Source organism: Mustela putorius, unplaced genomic scaffold (genome assembly GCF_011764305.1).
Source record: "Mustela putorius furo isolate JIRA1106 unplaced genomic scaffold, ASM1176430v1.1 tig00003896_pilon_pilon_pilon, whole genome shotgun sequence".
NCBI lineage: Eukaryota > Metazoa > Chordata > Mammalia > Carnivora > Mustelidae > Mustela > Mustela putorius.
In genome coordinates this window covers 13,567,535-13,592,349 of record NW_025422045.1, presented here as the reverse complement: position 1 = coordinate 13,592,349, position 24,815 = coordinate 13,567,535, and the positions used below count along the sequence as shown (strand labels likewise).

Here is a 24,815-nt window from a genome sequence, read left to right as displayed (position 1 = left end):
GGAAAATGACCTGAGCCAAAATCAAGAGCCAGACACTTAACTGACTGAACCACCCAGGTGCCCCAGTACTTCTTTGTTTACTTTTTGGAGGACTCTCCATACTGTTTTCCATAATATATATATAGAACAACCATATGATCCAGCTATCTCACTTCAGGGGGTTTATACAAAGGAATTGAAATCAAGATCTCAAAGAGATATCCACAACCCTATGTTGATTGAGGTATTTTAACAGTAGCAAGAAAGGGAAGTGACCCAAAGACCACAAACAGAAAGAAGTCTCTCTTATTTTTTATTAAGTTGTATTTAAGTCACCTTTACACACAAAGTGGGGCTTGAACTCATGAAGCTGTTTTTAAGACTTGCATACTATTCTGAATAAGGTGCCCCCAGAACTGAAGGAATTATTAAATCTCAGTGGCAGGATAGTGAAAATGAAGATGTTAATTTTTTCTCCCCCTGTGCAAATTAATACATGGAAACCTGATTTAGAATGGCTGTAGGGGCCAGCAGGGTGCTCTCATTCCTTATCACTCACACCAAATTCAGGTCCAACAGGACAAGACTACTTTGCAAGGCAAACTACTTTACTAACCCAGCAGGATGAGAGCATTCCCCACCCTGATCCTCAACAATTCAGCCAACTGAGTCTGTCACAACCCTGCCAAAGCAAAGCTACCACACTTCCAACTCCCTGTTACTCCAGAGGGCTTTGTGTTTATAACAGCCCTCCAAACTTCTTCCTTGCCTCTGGAAAAGAGTGCTCCTCTTCTTTGTTCAGGCACTTGCCTACACTTTTGCTGTAGCTTCCTTGTCCCTGATTGTTGTTCTCTGCTATTCTTGAATAAGCCCATTTTTTCAGGTAAAAATAACTGGTAGTTTTATTTTTTGAGGCTAATACCCCATATCAGTTCATGACTCTATCAGTTCCTTCCACGGAGTCTTTGGAAGCCCATGGATTCCAGGTTCAGACACCCTAAGACTGCATGAAGACATTTATTATGGTTTTGAGACAGAGTTGTACCAAACACTGAAAAAAATTGAATGATGGTTAACAAAAGGAAATATCAAAGAATTAATAGAAAGGAGTTAAATCAAAGAAAATGTTTAAGAAAGAATAGAAGTAACAAATGATTTTAAATTTATATTCAAGGGCTAATATCTCTTTAGGAAATCAAATTAGAAGCCACAACCCAAGCAGTGTCTGTTACAGAAGCTGGTAGACAGAACTTGAGGAAGGAGGCCCACTAAACAAGGATTAACTGACTTGCCTGGGCTGCTTTGGTAGTTGATTTCTGCAGAGATAAAGGGATATGTTCCTACAGTCAGTTTAGGGTGCTCCCCTAATGGCTTCATTTCAGAGAAGACTCAGAGCTTATGGCTGAACTCATATTTGAATGTATGGATATCTGCTTTGGGTTCTCAATCATTTTTCCTCCACATCAAAAGTAGAATATCACACTATTTTAGAAACACTGGTTAATGGTTAAAACTGGAGTGCTTGGGTAGAACAACATTAAGATGATATGAATAATGTAGATCATGAATGCTTTATTATTTAGAAAACTACTTTCCATATGTTGCTTCCTATGGTTCTCAAAATTTCTGGCTGAAGTCCTATAATACATTGTGAAATAGGATTCCTTGGACACCCGTGGATCTCTCTTTGAGCTTGCCCCTTCACAGGTCAGTCCTCCTAGCTCCTCCCTGCTGCCTCTCTCTGCACTCACTGAGTCACTGCCTGATTTAGGTGTTCAGTGGATCACATGAACTTGTTAGGAAGGGCTGTGGATATAGGGCCACATGATGTCCACCTTAACTTCTCTCAAAATCATCTTCCTATTTTGCTTTTAAGATTTTATTTATTTGTTAGAGAGAGAGAAAGAGAGCACATGCAGGGGGAGCAGCAGACAGAGGGAAAAACAGGCACTGAGCTGTGCAAAGAATCCAGTGTGGTACTGGATCCCAGGACCCAGGGATCTTGACTTAAGCAGACACATAACTGACTGAGCCATCCAGGCATCCCTCAGAGACATCTTTCAAGTCCTCCAAACCCAGGTGCCCAGTACCCGTGTCCTTATACTCTCTTTCTTCAGCCCCTAATACCAGAGGGCAGTTCTATTTCTGGAGTGTGATCTGAAACAACCTGTAGAGAGCAAGATGGAGTCTCTCATGTCAAAAGGGGGACCCTGTGTCAAAGAGGGGCCCGTTGATATCCAGGATCTATAAAGAACTTCTCAAACTCAACACACAGAAAACAGATAATCTTATCAAAAAATGGGCAGAAGATATGAACAGACACTTCTCCAATGAAGACATACAAATGGCTATCAGACACATGAAAAAATGTTCATCATCACTAGCCATCAGGGAGATTCAAATTAAAACCACATTGAGATACCACCTTACACCAGTTAGAATGGCCAAAATTAGCAAGAGAGGAAACAATGTGTGTTGGACAGGATGTGGAGAAAGGGGAACCCTCTTACACTGCTGGTGGGAATGCAAGTTGATGCAGCCACTTTGGAGAACAGTGTGGAGATTCCTCAAGAAATTAAAAATAGAGCTTCCCTATGACCCTGAAATTGCACTACTGGGTATTTAACACAAAGATACAGAGGTAGTGAAAAAAAGGGCCATCTGTACCCCAATGTTTATAGCAGTAATGGCCACGGTCGCCAAACTGTGAAAAGAACCAAGATGCCCTTCAGTGGACGAATGGATAAGGAAGATGGGGTCCATATACACTATGGAGTATTATGCCTCCATCAGAAAGGATGAATACCCAACTTTTGTAGCAACATGGATGGGACTGGAAGAGATTATGCTGAGTGAAATAAGTCAAGCAGAGAGAGTCAATTATCATATGGTTTCACTTATTTGTGGAGCATAGCAATAGCATGGAGGACAAGGGGAGATGGAGAGGAGAAGGGAGTTGGGGTAAATTGGAAGGGGAGGTGAACCATGAGACACTATGGACTCTGAAAAACAATCTGAGGGTTTTGAAGGGGCGGGGGTGGGAGGTTGAGGGAACCAGGTGGTGGGTATTATGGAGGGCACGGATTGCATGGAGCACTGGGTATGGTGCAAAAACAATGAATACTGTTATGCTGAAAATAAATTTAAAAAGAAAGTTAAAAAAAAAAAAAGAGGGGCCCATGTCACATCATGACACAGTAGTTAAAGTACTGCAGCTAGGAGATATTCCCTGGATCCAGTGTCGCTGACATCCCAGAACTAATAAGAAACAGAACCAGAGGAGGTGTGCAGGGGCCTGAGACTGATTCAATCCATTTAGAAAGGGAGGATTTGGCAGCACAATGTCAGATGCTGCAGAACTAAGCCCTCGATGTCTGACCACTTGAAACGGCAACTGCCTCTGAGGGTTCTGCCCCGTTGATCTCCAAACAGAACTGAGATCTTTCCCTGCTGGATCAGAGGAAGCAGTGAGTGCCCACAGCTGACCAGGAAATGACCGAGGCCTTATCTCAACTGTGCACCCACAGACTGACTTTGAGTTTGGTTCGTTAACTTACTACATCCTTCTGTTATCTGTTTTGTACTATGGTTTGTCTTATGTCCTGCTCTGTGTGCTGGGTAAGAAGCCAATGTGAATCACATGGTGAAATGTCATTGAGTTTGGAATCCTGAGCCTGGTTTCTAATTCTGATTTAACTTTGCTTTATGATTGACTAAAGCTTTCATTGTGGAAAGACACAGCTCATGTATGGGTCCTCAGAATGTGTTCATGAGGTTGGCATAGTCATCAGGATTCCATGCCTTTGACTCATCATGTGTTAGAAAACTTAGTAGAATCATAAAGTCTTCTAAAGTCTTGAATGGGGTATGCAGACCTAAAAAGAAATAATAAACTGTGGAATAATTTGTGTGAACTTACACTTTCCAAGCATCTCCCTTAGGGTGAAATCCCAAGGTACAGGCAGTGCCAGGTGAAACATAGATGAGTTCTATGCAAGAAGCAGTTGGCAGCAGAATCTGGTCTGGGACTTACCTCTCTGCATGTGAGCAATTGGTGAAACTGGCCAAAGCTGAGACCAGGGGGGATTGCCTCAGAAAGGCTCTTGGAAGGCTAGAAAACTTAAAGCATTGGGGACATTGCAATGATACTGGTCACTACTGGCCAAATTAATCTACAACTTGGAAGAAAGATGTGAACAAAAGTTGTGGGAAAATCTGTACAAATATCCCAGGGATAAGTGGGAAATAGAGCTGTACATAGTTAAGAAATTGTATATAGCAGCTGCTAGGTTACAAAAAAGGAAAAGATGTGGGCCCTAGGTAAATGCCTAAAAAGTTGGGTGTAAAAGGCCAACAGGCCTGATGCTGCACTTTGTATAGAAGACCCATGGTACTGCCATGGAGTTAGAAGTTAGGAAAAAACTCACAACCAGGACCCTGGGAAATGTAATCATGGATCTGAAGGATCCTAGAAATGTAAATCCCTTAGTGTCCTGAGGGCCCCTCACAGAGGTTCTCATCTTACTGATGAATCCATTTCACATCTGGACCAGGACAGGCAAAGAGGCAAAGTAGTGAAGCTAATAAAGCTTCATTTAGCTTATGAAGTAGTGAGTAAGGCCAAATCAATGAATCATTTAAGTTTAAAAGATGATGCTAATCTCTTAAGACCCTGGGATCGCCATCCTGAGGATCCAGGAGACTATGAAACAATGGGTGGGGGGGTATTATCACAGCAAACCTATAATTTCAAGGAAAAAAAACATTAGATTATAGTAATGGACAAGGAAAACCTGTGGAAGTAGCAGAAGGTAGAGAATACACTCAAGCTGAGCTTCTGATGATTAGAACACATCTTTGTCAAAAACATATACCTGATATAGACTGGTGACTCCTCATATGGAGCTCAATCATGGTAGAAATCTCTAGTAATATCCTATACTGATGGCTTAATAATAACTAATAATGATAAGGAGTGATTTAGATAAGAAAAGGAAAAGGGAACAGGAATTGGCTATTAATGATGAAAAAAACATAAGACCCAGACACTCATTGCAATTTTCTAGGAATTCAATGGTCTTCTGAAGGGAGGAAGTTAGCAGCAAAGGAATAGGTAAAATACAAGCAATGGGATCACCTAAAGATAAAACAGAGGCCAAGAGACTTTTAGGCCTTTTTGGAACTTAGAGATACCCATAGCATGCATCAGTGTAATTTTAAATCCCATATGCAAAACAACTAGAAAAGCACAGATTTTGAATGGACAGAACAACAAGTTTTCAATACATTATAAGCTTTCATTAAGACATTTCAAACAATACATACTCCAGCACTGGGAAAACCATTATAAACAGAATTATCAATGAGTATGGAAAATGGTACATGGTCTCATGAACAAAGAAAGAACATAAGCCTAATTTTCTACTCACAGAATTTTGGACTACAGAGTTCCCGTAGTCAGAACATAAATATTCAAAATTTAAAAAAATATATGATGACTCTACAAAGGTTAAGTACAGAGCCCCTAATGGGAAAACAAGATATGATAGTGCACTAATTACCACTGCTCCATTGGATGAAACTGAGCCTGGAAGAACCAACAGGTATCCAAATTGATTTGAAATTGCTAACTTGGAAATGGTATATCCCAGGAAGGGACACCTCTTTCCAGGGACAACCAGAACTCTTCACCGAGGAGATACATAAGACTGAAGCAGACCTGTGGGAATTCATTCTGAGGGAAGGGTAAATCCATACTCAAAACCTAGGGAAATGGGGCCCATCCTGATCTACCAAATCCTGATCTACCAGGTCTACCAAATTCCTGGTTTAGAGACAGATCAGACTCCACAATCTCTGGAGAAACAGAATGGACAGCTGCAGCACTGAGACCTCAGGATGAGCTGCTCTTCAGCGAAGAAGGTAAGATTCAATGGGTACAACTTGTATTTATAGCAAGAATTAATAGCAGTACTATTGGCTGTAAAAAAAGCAATAGAGGAGAATCAAGCACCATATATATTTTTACTGACTCATGGGCAGTAGCAAACGAAATAGCCCTATGGTCGTGAAAATGGAAAAGAAAAGATTTTAGGGGCACCTAGGTGGATTGGTTGGTGAAGCTTCGGACTCTTGTTATTGGCTCAGGCCATGGTATCAGGGTTGTGGAATTGAGCTCTCAGTGGGGTTCTTTTCTTAGCCAGGAGTCTGCTTGAGATTCTCTCCCTCTCCATCTCCAATCCCATCAAATATAAGTAAATTTTCTTTTCCTTAGGAAAAAAAATTTTCTGCCATTTTTTAATAAATGGCAAAGACTATGGTCAAGAGAATAATGGGAAGAATTAGATATAACCTCAGAAAGAATTAAGCATATGTTACATACATGTCAGCACATAAAAGACAAAACAGATGTTTCAAAATATAATAATTAGGTTGATGCATTGACAAGAAACATTAAGACAATAGAAACAAAGGGAAGATTGAAATTAAAATTAAAGATGGATAAGAAGGATGGAGGCACACTTTGCCACTGATAATATTAAACAGAGAGGGATGGAAAAATGGAGGGACCTCAAGTGACACCATTGACATTGGAAAGGCAGGGAAACCAATAACACAGAAATAAGGAAACAACATAAAGAAAAATAACATCACATACAATTGTGGAAATACATAGAAAGGACATACAGAAGCACATGCCTTAGATAAATGGTACCCTGAAGGAAAGCTTAAGGTCAGCTGGCAGGAAATAAAAAAAAAGATTCCAAGGATGCCTCCCATGTAAACAGATGATCGATAAATGCAGGTACACTGCACCAACAGACACATACAAGCCCACCACATCTAATTTCACTATACAAATAGACTTTTGTAGGACCACTAAATCACAGCTATCAACAGAAATATGCCACTAACATGATAGACATGTACACAGGATTAGGGATAGCTATGGCTGCCTCTAGCCCTTCAGCTCATGCAACAACAGGAGCTCAGAGTCCTGGGCATCTCACTTTGGAGCACCAGAAATAGTAGAAAGTGATCATTTTACACCCACCTTGGTTAAAAAGTTCTGGGATCTATGGTACTTACAATGGATTTACCATCTAGTTTACAACCCTACGGCCACTGCATATATAGAGGGGTTTAACAGATCCTTAGAAGGAGAATTAGGATTAGAAAATCAAGGAAGTTTTCAACAGGCCCTGGATATAGCTTACATTTTGCTAAGTCAAAGAGACAGTTTAAAAAAAGGTAGTCCTCATATGATGTTAGGCAGTCAGACAAACTACTGATGACTTTATTGTCTTTCAGCTTTCACAGAGGGTAGAGGGCAATTGTTCTTTTCTGTTTTTTGTCTTTTCTTTTTGACTCAATTTACTTCTTATTAGATGTGACTTTGAGTTGGAATCCTTTGACTTATATCCTCATTGTTTGCTTGATTCAGTTTAATGTACCCCTCTTGTTTGATGTGATATGATTTTTATCTGATAAGGTTTGAATTTTATTGATTGTGTTTGATTTCTATTGAAAACTTGATTGAATTACCTAAATATGTTTTTTGCTATGTTACCAAACTAGAACTGCTATCTGCTTTAAGATATATTTGATTCGTGCATGGCTCTTATAGAATTTCCCATAAGGAATCACAGGATGACATGTAGAGAGCAAAATGGAGTCTTTCATGTCAAGCGGGACCCTGTGTCAAGAGGCACCCTGGATCAAGCTATGACAAGAAGTTAAAGGTACTGCAGCTAGTAGATATTCCCTGGATCCAGTGTCGCTGACATCCTAGAACTAATGCAAGCAGAACCAGAAGAGGTCTTCAGGGGCCTGAGACAGATTCAATCCTTTCAGAAAGGGGAGCATTTGGCAGCGCAACCTCAGACCCTTAAGACCTGAGCCCTCCATGTTTGACCACTTAAAAAAGCAACTTCCCTCGAAGATTCTGCCCATTGATTTCCATACTGAACCTAGATCCTTCCCTGCTGGATCGTAGGAAACAGTGACCACCCAGAGTTGACCCAGACCTGACCAAGGCCTTATCTCAACTCTACACCCACAAACTGACTTTGAGTTTGGTTTGTTAACTTACTACATCCTTCTGTTAACTGCTTCGTGCTGTGGTTTGTCTTGTGTCCTGCTCTGTGTGCTGTGTAGGAAGCCAGCGTGAATCACATGGTGAAATGTCATTGAGTTTGGAATCCTGAGCCTGGTTTCTAATTCTGATTTAACTTTGCTTTATGATTGACTAAAGCTGACATTATGGAATGACACAACAATTGGGAGTGCCTTCATGGCATGCTTATGAAACAATCCCCATTCAGTATATGAGCACAGAAGTCCCTGTTATTCAAGGAATGCTTGACTTGAGCTGGGTTTTGAGGTGCACCAGAGATTCTATATAGAAAAACCAATGGGTTTCTATAAATACCTGTATTTCTCTTTCTAATCCTGCTGACATATTTCCCATTCAAAGAGAGAATCGGGAGACTATACTCCAGAATGGCATTGTTACTAATATGCTTTGAAGAGAAGTCCTGGGTATAAACTGAACATTCTGACTAAAAAACAGAAAAGAACAATTGCCCTCTATCCTCCGTGAAAGCTGAAAGACAATAAAGTCATCAGTAGTTTGTCTGACTGCCTCAGTAGGTAGAGCATATGACTCATGATCTTTGGTCATGAGTTGAGCCCTAGGATGTGGGTAGAGTTTACACCAAAACAAAAAATAAATTAAGTTACTTATGTCAAGGGGCTTTAAATGGAGCAGAGAAGTCATTAAGGAGGTGGCTCTTACATACACCCTCACTGGGTGGCCTCATGAAGTTTGAACTGGGCCAAACCTTAAAGACTCTAAGACTATAGAACACCTGCATCTTGCTACAGTATCTATTGGACTTTGCACTGTGATCACCTTAGCAACCAATTATGTTTATTCAAGATTAGTTTTCAGGCACCAACACCCATAAAAATTCTTTGTAAATAATGTACAAAGGCATTCTCCTTAGGGTGCCTGGGTGGTTTTTCAATTAAGAGTCTGCCTTTGAGTCCTGGGATGGAGCCCTAAGTATGTATGTCTCCCTTCAATCCATCTACCCCTATTCCCACTTCCTCCCCAGTCTTCCCAAGCAGAATAGATTGAAGCAGCTGGACTCCTGGTCTTCTAACCAGGGTAGGAACTTTGGGTCAGGTACAGGGTGGCCCAGAAGTGAATGTACCTACTCTGCCTTCTGTACCTGATATAGCACTTCACACGATAGAGGACGAAAAAAAAATTTCCTTGTATCATTCAAGATTCTTCCACCCAGTTTAAGATTAAGTTGACACCAGACAGATTTAATCAAAGGGGGGAAAAAAGCAAACTTTCCATAATGTGCACATAGAGGCCCAATAATGAAATCGAGTCCCAAAGAAATGACGGAGGCAGGCTGTTTTTAGACATTTTAAACAATGAGACAATAGATTTGTGAGGAATTGACAGGACAGACAAAACAAATGTTGGGGAGTGCTAATTAGTAAGGAATTCCAAGCACATTCTGGGCTGAGGTAGTAGATTAGTAAAAAGCAAGGAAGTTTGTTTTTATAGCTTTCTTGGCTTTAAAATCCCTATCACTGGTAGGGTGCCTGGCTGCCTCACTCAGGGTTGTGATCTCAGGGTTGTGAGATCTCAGGGTTGTGAGTTGAAGCCCCGCATTGGGCCTAGAGATTATGTAAAAAAGTAAAAAATAAGTAAAATCCCTATCTCTGGTGATAAGAATGCCTTTTTATTTCTTAGTACAGGGAGGGTACCATTCACAGGAGAGATTCAATTTCTGCTTTGGGGGGGCTGAAGAGGGTCTGAGTATCCTTGTCCTGTCTGTTTTCCAAATAGATTCAATTCAAAATGATGAATATGCCATTGGGACACCTTTTGGGGTGGGCTGTCCTGGGTCCCTACACCATGCTCAGAAGTGCTCTCACTGACATATCTCATTAGATGCTCACAGGTCTTGGAAGCAGCTATTCTTAACCCCATTTGTTGACATAGGGCTTGAGAACCAGGTTAGAGATTCCACAGGATCAGCTGTATGCCTCATCATAAACAACCTATTGTTTACAAACAACACTGTACCTTCATTTTGATCTGAGTAGCTCTTGTGAGGGCAGTCCCAAACTTGGAACTTGATTGAACAGAACGATATTTCAAAACTTGAGTTCCTATATGATTGCATTCTGAAACCAAATCAAGAAGATTTATAATTATGATAATGTGATAAATGGCCACTGAATAGTACGTGGGTAGTCAGAAGTGATAAGAGATTTCACCCAGGCTTTGGGGAAGTACTCTAAGGAAATCAGGATCAGATAAACTCCGTTTTGCAGAATCAATGTAATTGTAGCCTGGGGTTTGAGGGAACCAGAGCCTTGTTTCTTGGAAAATCACCCAAGTCTTCACCTAACTTCCTCATTCACTTAAGTGGTGACAACACTTTCCACTTCACAGCCAGAAAGTTTAAAATACCATTTTCTTTTAAAGCCACGCCTTTCAGAGAATTGATCTGGACTATTGAATAGAGATAGTTAGAGGGTGATGGGTTTCCACCGTTTGGGTAGAAGATAGGCCAGACAGCAGGTGTTTGAAATTCTCAAAATAAACTTTGTCTATTTTTTACCATTTTTGTGTTTGTCTCAGTCAGGTTCTAGCATATGTTTAGTTATCATAATTTAACTACCTAACGAGATTTATCCTCTTCAAGCCTGGGAACAAAAAGGTAAAGTTGGGTGCCAGTGTCTACACTGCCAAGGGGAATTTTAAGGTGCAGGTCAACTCTTATGGCAGTGTTGAGATAATGCTTTCCTCTTCCTTTCCTGCAGACCCACAGGTGGCTCTGGTGACTGAGATGGCATCCTTTCTAAAGATCCTAGGCCCTTTCTTGACCCTGCTGTTTCCTCTAGCTGGGCTGCTTGTACACAGCCAGAACCTTTCTTGGAGGGAATTCATGAAACAGCACTACCTGAGCACGAGCTGGAAATTCAGCGACTACAAATGCAATGATCTCATGAGGGAAAGAGAAGCTCCACAAGACAGAAACTATCACATCTTTATCTATACCTTTTGGCACAAAATCGAGCATATTTGCCTCAGGAAGTGGAGAGACCGTTACAGAAATGTATACATATGGGCCCAGCATCCCTTCAAAATACTCCAGTGCTACCAGGAGGGCAACCAAAAGAGCTATAGAGAGCATGGCGGCTACAGCTACATTGAATTCCACTGTGGCATGAACGGGTATGTGGATGGCATAGAGGACATCCAGTTGTTAGACATCAAAAAATAGAAAGTCTACCCATACCCAGAGGTTTGAGAAGAGTATCCAATACTTCCCGAGCCCGTGCCTCGGTCAGCAGCCCTTGCTATGCCATCCTTTGCATTTGTGGTGCCAACATTTTACAACTACTTAGAGTTATGCATCATCACATGCTTGTTTCCTATCAAAACCACTCACAGTTTCTCTGCCTGGAATATTCCTGTGCCCTCATGTATCTAATTTGCTCCTACAGTATTTTAAGATTAGGCTCTATATGGCTTTTCTGTTTTGCTGAACCAGACATGTTCTTGAAAATGACTCTCATTACACTGACCAAACCTGAATGGTCTTCCTTCCCTAAATAAATTATGTCACTTTACCATGTGTGACAATCACATATGTTATATGTTGTGAGATTGGTGGAGGTGTCCCAGGGTGTTTGATACACATTGTGCTTGGATGTGATGGGTGCACGTGTAGGCTGAAGATGTGTGTCATTGGACTCATTCCTTAAACATGTCTCTAAGGAAACGCATGCATTTTAGATAGGTTAAGTCATTATGTTTCCTGAGGCATAATATATTAAGTAGAAGATAATCGCATAACTAATACATTATATGTTAATTTAAAAAAGAAACAGAAAAGAAAGAAGATAATGGAAGAAATGGGGTTTCTTATAATAATCATTTTCACTAGGCAGAGGTATAGAGTGGATATGGGATGTAAAAAGGTAACCTTCAAGAATGGGTCTTAAGGGGGGAGTCAAGATGGCGGAGAAGTAGCAGGCTGAGACTACTTCAGCTAGCAGAAGATCAGCTAGATAGCTTATCTAAAGATTGCAAACACCTGCAAATCCATCGGCAGATTGAAGAAAAGAAGAACAGCAATTCTGGAAACAGAAAAACAACCACTTTCTGAAAGGTAGGACCGGCGGAGAAGTGAATCCAAAATGTCGGGAAGATAGACCCCGGGGGGAGGGTCCGGCTCCTGGCAAGTGGCGGAGCAATGGAGCACAAAATCAGGACTTTTAAAAGTCTGTTCCGTTGAGGGTCATCGCTCCAGAGGCTAAATCGGGGCGAAGCCCATGCCGGGTCAGTGTGGCCTCAGGTCCCGCAGGGTCACAGAAGGATCGGGGGTGTCTGAGTGTCACAGAGCTTGCAGGTATTGGAACGGGAAAGCCGGCTACAGAGACAGAGCCGACAGTAAGATCACAGCTCAGGGTTACCTTGAACCAGCCACAGGCTCGGTGAGCTCAGAGCGCGGCTGGAGGTTGGGCAGACGGGAGTTACTGGGCGCTGTTCTCTGAGGGCGCACTGAGGAGTGGGGCCCCGGGTTCTCGGCTCCTCCGGGCCGGAGACCAGGAGGCCACCATTTGTATTCCCGTCCTCTGGAACTCTACAGAAAGCGCTCAGGGAACCAAAGCTCCTGAAAGCAAACCCAAGCGGATTACTCAGCCCGGCCCCTGGTAAGGGCAGTGCAATTCCGTCTGGGGCAAAGACACTTGAGAATCACTACATCAGTCCCCTCCCCCAGAAGATCAACAAGAAATCCAGCCGAGACCAAGTTCAACTACCAAAGAGTGCAGTTTCAAAACCAAGGAGAGCAGCAGAATTCCAGAGGAGGAGAAAGCAAAGCAAGGAACTCATGGCTTTCTCCCTGTGATTTTTTAGTCTTGCAGTTAATTTAATTTTTTTCTTTTTCATTTATTTTTTCTCTTCTTCTGCTAAAATTTTTTTTAACTTTTACCCTTTTCTTTTTTAACATTTTTAACTATATCTTATATATATATTTTTTCTTTTTTATACTTTTCTTTATTCGTTTTCTTTTTTTAATTCTTTTTTTCCCCCTTTCTTTCTTTTTGAACCTCTTTTTATCCCCCTTCTCCCCCCTCATGATTTGGGATCTCATCTGATTTGGTTAAAGCATATTTTCCTGGGGTTGTTGCCACCCTTTTAGTATTTTATTTGCTCCTTCATTTACTCTTATCTGGACAAAATGACAAGGCAGAAAAATTCACCACAAAAAAAAGAACAAGAGGCAGTACCAAAGGCTAGGGACCTAATCAACACAGACATAGGTAAGATGTCAGATCTAGAGTTCAGAATGACAATTCTTAAGGTTCTAGCTGGGCTCGAAAAAGGCATGGAAGATATTCGAGAAACCCTCTCAGGAGATATAAAAGCCCTTTCTGGAGAAATAAAAGAACTAAAATCTAACCAAGTTGAAATCAAAAAAGCTATTAATGAGGTGCAATAAAAAATGGAGGCTCTCACTTCTAGGATAAATGAGGCAGAAGAAAAAATTAGCAACATAGAAGACCAAATGACAGAGAATAAAGAAGCTGAGCAAAAGAGGGACAAACAGCTACTGGACCACGAGGGGAGAATTCGAGAGATAAGTGACACCATAAGACGAAACAACATTAGAATAATTGGGATTCCAGAAGAAGAAGAAAGAGAGAGGGGAGCAGAAGGTATACTGGAGAGAATTATTGGCGAGAATTTCCCCAATATGGCAAAGGGAACGAGCATCAAAATTCAGGAGGTTCAGAGAATGCCCCTCAAAATCAATAAGAATAGGCCTACACCCCGTCACCTAATAGTAAAATTTACAAGTCTCAGTGACAAAGAGAAAATCCTGAAAGCAGCCCGGGAAAAGAAGTCTGTAACATACACTGGTAAAAATATTAGATTGGCAGCTGACTTATCCACAGAGACCTGGCAGGCCAGAAAGAGCTGGCATGATATTTTCAGAGCACTAAACAAGAAAAACATGCAGCCAAGAATACTATATCCAGCTAGGCTATCATTGAAAATGGAGAAATTAAAAGCTTCCAGGACAAACAAAAACTAAAAGAATTTGCAAACACCAAACCAGCTCTACAGGAAATATTGAAAGGGGTCCTCTAAGCAAAGAGAGAGCCTACAAGTGGTAGATCAGAAAGGAACAGAGACCATATACAGTAACAGTCACCTTACAGGCAATACAATGGCACTAAATTCATATCGCTCAATAGTTACCCTGAATGTTAATGGGCTAAATGCCCCAATCAAAAGACACAGGGTATCAGAATGGATAAAAAAACAAAACCCATCTATATGTTGCCTCCAAGAAACTCATTTTAAGCCCAAAGACACCTCCAGATTTAAAGTGAGGGGGTGGAAAAGAATTTACCATGCTAATGGACACCAGAAGAAAGCAGGAGTGGCAATCCTTATATCAGATCAATTAGATTTTAAGCCAAAGACTATAAAAAGAGATGAGGAAGGACACTATATCATACTCAAAGGGTCTGTCCAACAAGAAGATCTAACTTTTTAAAATATCTATGCCCCCAATGTGGGAGCAGCCAACTATATAAACCAATTAATAACAAAATCAAAGAAACACATCAACAATAATACAATAATAGTAGGGGACTTTAACACTCCCCTCACTGAAATGGACAGATCATCCAAGCAAAAGATCAGCAAGGAAATAAAGGCCTTAAACAACACACTGGACCAGATGGATATCACAGATATATTCAGAACATTTCATCCCAAAGCAACAGAATACACATTCTTCTCTAGTGCACATGGAGCATTCTCCAGAATAGATCACATCCTTGGTCCTAAATCAGGACTCAACTGGTATCAAAAGATTGGGATCATTCTCTGCATATATTCAGACCACAGTGCTCTGATGCTAGAGCTCAACCACAAGAGGAAGTTTGGAAAGAACACAAATACATAGAGACTAAACAGCATCCTTCTAAAGAATGAATGGGTCAACTGGGAAATTAAAGAAGAATTGAATAAAATCATGGAAACAAATGATAATGAAAATTCAACGGTTCATAATCTGTGGGACACAACAAAGGCAGTCCTGAGAGGAAAATATATAGCGGTACAAGCCTTTCTAAAGAAACAAGAAAGGTCTCAGGTACACAACCTAACCCTACACCTGAAGGAGCTGGAGAAAGAACAAGAAAGAAACCCTAAGCCCAGCAGGAGAAGAGAAATCATAAAGATCAGAGCAGAAATCAGTGAAATAGAAACCAAAAAAGCAATAGAACAAATCAGCGAAACTAGGAGTTGGTTCTTTGAAAGAATTAATAAAATTGATAAACCCCTGGCCAGACTTATCAAAAAGAAAAGAGAAAGGACCCAAATAAATAAAATTATAAATGAAAGAGGAGAGATCACAACTAACACCAAAGAAATACAAACTATTATAAGAACATACTATGAGCAACTCTACGCCAACAGATTTGACAATCTGGAAGAAATGGCTGCATTCCTAGAAACATATAAACTACCACAACTGAACCAGGAAGAAATAGAAAGCCTGAACAGACCCATAACCAGTAAGGAGATTGAAACAGTCATTAAAAATCTCCAAACAAACAAAAGCCCAGGGCCAGACGGCTTCCCGGGGGAATTCTACCAAACATTTAAAGAAGAACTAATTCCTATTCTCCTGAAACTGTTCCAAAAAATAGAAATGGAAGGAAAACTTCCAAACTCATTTTATGAGGCCAGCATCACCTTGATCCCAAAACCAGACAAGGATCCCACCAAAAAAGAGAGCTATAGACCAATATCCTTGATGAACACAGATGCGAAAATGCTCAACAAAATACTAGCTAATAGGATTCAACAGGACATTAAAAGGATTATTCACCACGACCAAGTGGGATTTATTCCAGGGCTGCAAGGTTGGTTCAACATCCGCAAATCAGTCAATGTGATATAACACATCAGTAAAAGAAAGAACAAGAACCATATGATACTCTCAATAGATGCTGAGAAAGCATTTGACAAAGTACAGCATCCCTTCCTGATCAAAACTCTTCAAAGTGTAGGGGTAGAGGGCACATACCTCAATATCATCAAAGCCATCTATGAAAAACCCACCGCAAATATCATTCTCAATGGAGAAAAACTGAAAGCTTTTCTGCTAAGGTCAGGAACATGGCAGGGATGTCTATTATCACCGCTGCTATTCAACATAGTACTAGAAGTCTAGCCTCAGTAATCAGACAACAAAAAGAAATTAAAGGCATCCAAATCGGCAAAGAAGAAGTCAAATTATCACTCTTCACAGATGATATGATACTGTATGTGGAAAACCCAAAAGACTCCACTCCAAAACTGCTAGAACTTATACAGGAATTCAGTAAAGTGTCAGGATATAAAATCAATGCACAGAAATCAGTTGCATTTCTCTACACCAACAACAAGACAGAAGAAAGAGAAATTAAGGAGTCCATCCCATTTACAATTGCACCCCAAACCATAAGATACCTAGGAATAAACCTAACCAAAGAGGCACAGAATTTATACTCAGAAAACTATAAAGTACTCATGAAAGAAATTTAAGAAGACACAATGAAATGGAAAAATGTTCCATGCTCCTGGATTGGAAGAATAAATATTGTGAAAATGTCTATGCTACCTAAAGCAATCTACACATTTAATGCAATTCCTATCAAAGTACCATCCATCTTTTTCAAAGAAATGGAACAAATAATTCTAAAATTTATATGGAACCAGAAAAGACCTCGAATAGCCAAAGGGATATTGAAAAAGAAAGCCAACGTGGGTGGCATCACAATTCCGGACTTCAAGCTCTTTACAAAGCTGTCATCATCAAGACAGCATGGTACTGGCACAAAAACAGACACATAGATCAATGGAACAGAATAGAGAGCCCAGAAATAGACCCTCAACTCTATGGTCAACTAATCTTCAACAAAGCAGGAAAGAATGTCCAATGGAAAAAAGACAGCCTCTTCAATAAATGGTGTTGGGAAAATTAGACATCCACATGCAGAAAAATGAAATTGAACCATTTCCTTACACCACACAAAAAAAGAGACTCAAAATGGATGAAGGACCTGAATGTGAGAAAGGAATCCATCAAAATCCTTGAGGAGAACACAGGCAGCAACCTCTTCGACCTCAGCCGCAGCAACATCTTCCTAGGAACATTGCCAAAGGCAAGGGAAGCAAGGGCAAAAATGAACTATTGGGATTTCATCAAGATCAATAGCTTTTGTACAGCAAAGGAAACAGTTACCAAAATCAAAAGTCAACTGACAGAATGGGAGAAGATATTTGCAAATGACATATCAGATAAAGGACTAGTGTCCAAAATCTATAAAGAACTTAGCAACCTCAACACCCAAAGAAAAAATAATCCAATCAAGAAATGTGCAGAGGACATGAACACACATTTCTGCAAAGAAGACATCCACATGGCCAACAGACACATGAAAAGTGCCCCATATCACTCGGCATCAGGGAAATACAAATCAAAACCTCAAAGAGATATTACCTCACACCAGTCAGAATGGCTAAAATCAACAAGTCAGGAAATGACAGATGCTGGCGAGGATGCGGAGAAAGGGGAATCCTCCTACACTGTTGGTGGGAATGCAAGCTGGTGCAACCTCTCTGGAAAACAGCATGGAGGTTCCTCAAAATGTTGAAAATAGAACTGCCCTATGACCCAGCAATTGCACTACTGGGTATTTACCTTAAAGATACAAACGTAGTGATCCAAAGGGGCATGTGCACCCGAATGTTTATAGCAGAAATGTCCACAGTAGCCAAACTATGGAAAGAACCTAGATGTCCATCAACAGATGAGTGGATAAAGAAGATGTGGTATATATACACAATGGAATATTATGCAGCCATCAAAAGAAATGAAATCTTGCCATTTGTGACAACATGGATGGAACTAGAGTGTATCATGCTTAGCAAAACAAGTCAAGCGGAGAAAGACAACTATCATATGATCTCCCTGATATGAGGAAGCGGTGATGCAACATGGGGGCTTAAGTGGGTAGGAGAAGAATCAATGAAACAAGATGGGATTGGGAGGGAGACAAACTATAAGTGACTCTTAATCTCACAAAACAAACTGAGGGTTGCTGGGGAGAGGGGGATTGGGAGAAGGGGGGTGGGATTATGGACATTGGGGAGAGTATGTGCTTTGGTGAGTGCTGTGAAGTGTGTAAACCTGGTGATTCACAGACCTGTACCCCTGGGGATAAAAATACATGTTTATAAAAAATTAAAAATTAAAAAAAAAGAAGAATGGGTCTTAAGATTAAATTTGTTGGAGGATAGGGGTAGTTCATTGCAGAAGGGAATGTTGAGGAAACAAGCAAGTAACGTCCATAAGAAGTCTGTTTGCTAAATGGGGAAGAGTGATACAGAGAAAGATAATCCTTCACTTCATATAATTTTGCCTCGAGCAGGTATGGGGAGGAGAAATGTGGAACACTAAAGTACCTTGTGTTCTTTAGCCTCCTGCATTGTTGAAGGACTCCAGTCTTGAAACACTTGGAGAAAAGGCCAACATCATAACATCATAACATTTTCAGTTAGGTGGATGCATTCCTAGTCCTAGACACCTAGCCCCCATAAGTAGCCAAGGAATCTAGGTTGGTCATCGTTTTTCAAGAACAGCTCCTGAGCTTTGCAATTTTCAGTGCACCAGGGGATGGGCAGATACTGGGGAGATGAAGACTTATAGTAACCAAATTCACAAGAGATCAGTGTTGAACCAGGAGTTCTGTATCACTAATCAATATAAAGATGAGGAATATTGATTGTTTGTCTCAGTTTATAAAAGCTGCCTCAAAATGTCCAATGTGGGACACCTGGGTGGCTCAGCCTGTTAAGTGTTGGCTCTGAGTTTTGGCTCAGGTCATGATCTCAGGGTCATGAGATTGAGCCTCACATCCAGCTCTGTCATGAGTGTGGAGTTTGCTTGGGATTGTCTCTCCCTCTCCCTCTTTCACCTACACCATACTCTCAGACACTATCTCTCTCTAAAAAAAATGGAAATAAAAAACTCAGAAAAATGAATGAAACAAAAACAAAATGTATTGGCATTGTTTGTGTTACTGTATTCTGGTTGCCTATACTTATATTCCAGAGTCACCTGTTCTGGTCTCCCACAGTAAGTTCTCACAATACATTTTAGAAGCTCTAAAAAATTCCTTTTATTAATGGGTTAAAAGATGGTAGTGAATACCATATGGTAGGAAAATGGATTTAAAAACAATTAATATAACAGCTTTGTGCTGTTGCTTTGGTTTTCCCACATCCACTCCTCCTACCCCATTTGGATAGCTGCATATTCATTTCCTTTTGGGAGCTATTCCTCCCCTGCTTGTGTGCAGTATTGGTGGGGTCATCCCAAGGTTTCAAATTCCCCTCTAATGAGTCAAGTGTTGGTCAGGAGATTCAAGTTACGCCAACCAGACTCTTTCCTATAGGAGATCAGAATGTAACACCTAAAAAGATGGTTCTTTGGCACACAGATGATTTTGAGCTGATTATATTGAGAAACAGAAGACAAGGAGAATTTCTGAAAGTAGCCTATAAATCACCCACTTACAAATAAGAGACATTTATCATCATATAGAAAATATCTATTCCCTAAGGGTGTTTCCCTGTGCCTAGTAACAAGATAAACATGCCTCTAAGTCACAAGAAATTCTTACCAATCAAGAAGGCACAGACTTGGGGTGCCTGGGTGGCTCAGTGGTTTAAAGCCTCTGCCTTCGGCTCAGGTCATGATCCCAGGGTCCTGGGAATGAGCCTGGCATCAGTCTCTCTGCTCAGCAGGGAGCCTGTTTCCCTCTCTCTCTGCCTGCTTCTCTGCCTATTTGTGATCTCTATCTGTCAAATAAATAAATAAAATCTTTAAAAAAAAAAGAAAGAAAAAGGAAGGCACAGACTTAACTCTGCTTAACAAACCTTACCTTTGTTTATTATACTTTCCTTTGTTACCTTCCTGGAGCCTGCCTTCCCCGCATTCTTCTTCCTTTCTTTTAGCTGAAGATGGTCTGTTAGCCCAAGGTCTCTTCACCTCTTTGAATGACTCTTCCTGATGTGAAGAACAAAGGCAGAGGAAATGTAGAAAGAACATTAAATTTCCTTACAGGGGTGCTTGGGTGGCTCAGAGGGTTAAGCCTCTGCCTTCATCTCAGGTCGTGATCTCAGGGTCCTGGGATCGAGCCCCACATCGCGCTCTCTGCTCAGCGGGGAACCTGCTTCCTCCCTCTCTCTGCCTTCCTCTCTGCCTACTTGTGATCTCTCTCTGTCAAATAAATAAATAAAATCTTAAAAAAAAATTTCCTTACAACATGCATCCCATGGACAAGTACTTGGGACAGACAGAGAGACATTCTTGAAAGAGCTCAGCTGCCTCAATGTTAATACTTTGCTAAAGGAAAAAGGTAACCTTAGCCTGACCTTAGCCCAACCCCCTGCATCTTGTAAGTGCCCTTTAACATATAAAAATCCCTTTGGAAACTCCTTTATTTCTACATCAGGCTATATGTGAGCAATCATCCTTCAAGCCTATGGCCCACCGACAGACATCTGAAGGGTCTCAAGACTCAAGTTGTACTACACCTTAGTAAATGACCTCATCTTAACAGCAGGTAGGCCTGTAAGGCCCTAAAACCCTCACTTCCAAATTCCCAAGAGACTTGGCTATTGCTAACCCCACCCCATCTTAAGAGTAGAGAATCAGCCCCTCCTCACAACCCCAGTGCAGCCTTTTCTGCCCAGGAGTCCTGTCGCAGAACATTCCTTAATTAAAAGCCACCCTTTTTGTACAAAAGATGCTTCAAGAGATCTTTCTCGATCATTCACTCCTGGACTCCAACATCACCATATTTCACACCAGTCCCTGCATTTCTGTCATGTATATATGAAATATCAATGCTAATAAGCTTGTTTGTTTTTCTTTTGTTAATCTGTCTTATGTTATAAAGGCCATAGCTGAGAAGAAAGGAGAGAAGAAAAAGACTGCTTCTTCCCCTACATTATCCTCCAAGACTGAATCTCTAGTGATGATGCAAGTGATATGGGAAACAAAGGCAAAAGAAAACTTAAATTTTCATACTTCCTACAACTGATTAACCAGTCCTTGAAACAGGTAGAGTGACATTCACATGGGAACTGACCTGCTTACATGTCATCAATAACCTACTAAAGACAAAAAACAATCTTAGCTTGTCATTATCCCAACCACCCAGGATCCTGGAAGGCTACCTTCACACAAAAAATTCCCTTGGAAACTAGCCTTGTCTCTACTCTGGAAGATATATCTTGGCAATCATTCCCCAAGCATATGGCTCACCTATATATATCTGAAGGTTCTTGTGACTAGGGTTCGATTACACAGTAATAAATGACCATTTCCTAACAAGAGCTAGCCTCCTCAATGTCCTGGACATCTTCCTTCCAAAATTCCTTAGAGACTTATGCTATCCTTATCTTCCTCCCAACTAGAAGCTATATCAAGGGCCACTTCTTCATAACCTACTTTCTGTGCAGCTCTTTCTGCCCTTGGTTCCTCAGGTCCACATGATTTAAAAAAACCACCTTTTTGCAACAAAGATGTCTCAAGAATTCTTTCTTGGCTGTTGGCTTCAAACCCTATCTTTCCTACATCATCTATACTTGGAGGTTGATGCACCCCAACTCCATGAAGAAAGAAGCTTCTTCCCTAAGACCCTCCCACCTACCCTAGGTATCTTTTTATCTGGCTCTTCTTCATCTGTCTCTTTACCATATCCTTTAAGAAACTGATAAACCATCAGTGTTTCCTCCAGTTCAGTGTGCCACTCTAGCAAAGTAATGAAACAACAAGGGAGTTTGGGGAAGCTCAGGTTTACAGCCAGGCAGTCAGAAACATAGGTGACAAGCTGGACTGGGGGAGCCTTAGGTGTTTGTGGTGTGTTTTCTCCTAAAAAACTGAAATCATGGAGCTCAAAATGTTAAAGTTTCAGGGAAGAAAACACTCAACCCATATGAAGTTCATAATTTCCTCACACCTCTTTGAGGAAGTTATCACTTCTTCTTTGTTCCTTTAAGGAGGCTTGGTCTTCCTGCATCTGCAGGGATACTGGCTTTAAACAGTGAGTTGGAGGTTGTGGGTCTCATCCACACTGTGAACAAGAAGGGCGTCTTCCAAGCCCTATGTTTCCCTTCCCTCTTTCCTAGGGCTCAGAACCCTTCCCTGCTGCACGAAGGCCATGCTGACATACCTGGCAGAAGAACAGCAGACAAAAGCCTCTGAGCCTGGGACTAAGCAGTGCCTCTGTCCACAGCAGGAGCTCCAGCCTTGAGACCGGTAAGAGGAGAAGCCTGGGAGCTGTGGATAGTAGAGCCATGATGATGGCCAGAAGGTCCAGGTCACAGAGATGGAGGAGAAATATTCCAGGATGGAGGAGGGAAAAGAACAGTTTCCCTTTGCATAAGCACAAAAGAAACAGAAGAATAGGTTCTGCCAGTCAGAGGAAATGCCATCTTAACTCACATTCCTCCTCCCTGGGCTTTAGCTCCTTCCTAGAATTGTAAAACTCATGTCAGAAAGATGTTTTAAACAACCAGAAAAGGACCAATGAAATTTTAAAATTCACAAACAGATCTAAAATGGTTGTGAATGATAATTTTCCTCTTATGACTTCTATTACTATCATGCTTTCATTTTCTTCTCTCTTCCTACACAGAAGAGATGATGCTAGATCTTCTGGTACCCTTTCCTCTCATCCAGTTGCTATTGGGATCATGGGGGCTAGTGCATCCATTATGTCACTCGGCTCCACCAGCATTCAAACATTTATGAATTAGCATCTAAGAGCAAGTCTTGTCCAATGCAACAGTGCGATGCATCTTGTCAATATTCTTAACTGAACCTATATACATCAAAACCCTTTCCTGCACAACTTCTTACAGAATGTGACTATTACCTGCAGTTGGCCCAACAGGACCTGCAGGCCTCGTGGGAATAACTGCCACCAGAGTGCAAATCCTATTAATGTGACTTCCCACTATCACACTAGAGGGAGATACCCTGACTGCAGCTATAGTACCACTCCCCAGAACAAGTTCTACGTTGTTGCCTGGGACCCTCATCAGCCAGGCTACTCTCCCAATTGTCTGACTCCTGTAGGGTTAGACTAAGACTAAAGTTTCCATAATGTTCCTTCTCACTCAGTGCAGGTTTTCCCATGATCTCTTCTGCCTTTTGTTTTCCTTTGTTGATTTCCATGGTTCCCATAGAGGAAAGAAGGAGCGGAGTGAGGGAATTAGAGGGCTATGATGCAAGGCCAGAGTTGGGGACACAAACAAAGAGCATTCCTTTCTGCTCTGTGTTTTTTTTTTAAATTTATTTTTTATTTATTTTCAGCATAACAGTATTCATTATTTTTTCACCACACCCAGTGCTCCATGCAATCCATGCCCTCCTGGTACCCCAACCTCCACCCCCCGCCACTTCAAACCCCTCAGATTGTTTTTCAGAGTCCATAGTCTCTCATGGTTCACCTCCCCTTTCCAATTTCCCCCAACTCCCTTCTCCTCTCTAACTCCCCATGTCCTCCATGTTATTTGTTATGCTCCACAAATAAGTGAAACCATATGATAATTGACTCTCTCTGCTTGACTTTATTTCACTCAGCATAATCTATTCCAGTCCTGCCCATGTTGCTACAAAAGTTGGGTATTCATCCTTGCTGATGGAGGCATAATACTCCATAGTGTATATGGACCACATCTTCCTTATCCATTCATCCGTTGAAGGGCATCTTAGTTCTTTCCACAGTTTGGTGACCGTGGCCATTGCTGCTATAAACATTGGCGTACAGATGGCCCTTTTTTTCACTACATCTGTATCTTTGGGATAAATACTCAGGAGTGCAATTGCAGGGTCATAGGGTCATAGGGAAGTTCTATTTTTAATTTCTTGAGGAATCTCCACACTGTTCTCCAAAGAGGCTGCACCAACTTGCATTCCACCAACAGTGTAAGAGGGTTCAAACTCTCTCTCTTCGCAGATGGCATGATTCTTTATATGGAAAACCCAAAAGACTCCACCCCCAAACTACTAGAACTCATATAGCAATTCAGCAATGTGGCAGGATACAAAGTCAATGTACAGAAATCAGTGGCTTTCTTATACACTAACAATGAAAATACCAGAAAGGGAAATTAGAGAATTGATTCCATTTACTATAGCACCAAGAACCATAAGATACCTGAGAATAAACCTAACCAAAGAGGTAAAGGATCTGTACTCGAGGAACTACAGAACACTCATGAAAGAAATTGAAGAAGACACAAAAAGATGGAAGACTATTCCATGCTCTTGGATCAGAAGAATAAACATTGTTAAAATGTCTATACTGCCTAGAGCAATCTATACTTTTAATGCCATTCCGATCAAAATTCCACCGGTATTCTTCAAAGAGCTGGAGCAAATAATCCTAAAATTTGTATGAAATCAGAAGAGACCCCAAATTGCTAAGGAAATGTTGAAAAACAAAAACAAAACTGGAGGCATATCATGTTACCTGATTTCAAGCTTTATTACAAAGCTGTGATCACCAAGACAGCATGGTACTGGTATAAAAACAGACACATAGACCAGTGGAACAGAGTAGAGAGCCCCGATATGGACCCTCAACTCTATGGTCAATTAATCTTCAAGAAAACAGGAAAAAATATACAGTGGAAAAAAGACAGTCTC

The 24,815-nt window shown here is 41.0% G+C and overlaps 2 protein-coding genes across 2 annotated transcripts; both read left to right on the top strand.

Moving 5' to 3' along the window:
- The first annotated feature begins 10,450 nt into the window (after window positions 1-10,450).
- On the top strand, window positions 10,451-11,634 carry LOC123388210 (epididymal secretory protein E3-beta-like). Its single transcript, XM_045067473.1, has one exon. The coding sequence runs from the start codon at window positions 10,809-10,811 to the stop codon at window positions 11,295-11,297; it is 489 nt and encodes a 162-aa protein (XP_044923408.1). The 5' UTR covers window positions 10,451-10,808; the 3' UTR covers window positions 11,298-11,634.
- Window positions 11,635-22,802: 11,168 nt separating this feature from the next.
- LOC101672451 (ribonuclease K3-like) lies at window positions 22,803-23,251 on the top strand. The gene is made up of 2 exons (XM_013050462.1): window positions 22,803-22,886; window positions 23,024-23,251. The coding sequence occupies exons 1-2, from the start codon at window positions 22,803-22,805 to the stop codon at window positions 23,249-23,251; spliced, it is 312 nt and encodes a 103-aa protein (XP_012905916.1).
- The last annotated feature ends 1,564 nt before the right edge of the window (window positions 23,252-24,815 follow it).

Excerpts from the sequence above, each read along its gene's own strand:
- LOC123388210 (XM_045067473.1), top strand. The coding sequence starts at position 10,809 with ATGCTTTCCTCTTCCTTTCCTGCAGACCCACAGGTGGCTCTGGTGACT.
- LOC101672451 (XM_013050462.1), top strand. The coding sequence starts at position 22,803 with ATGATGCTAGATCTTCTGGTACCCTTTCCTCTCATCCAGTTGCTATTG. Across the intron at positions 22,887-23,023 it reads TGCATCCATTATGTCACTCG|AATGTGACTATTACCTGCAG; the intron begins GCTCCACCAGCA and ends AACTTCTTACAG.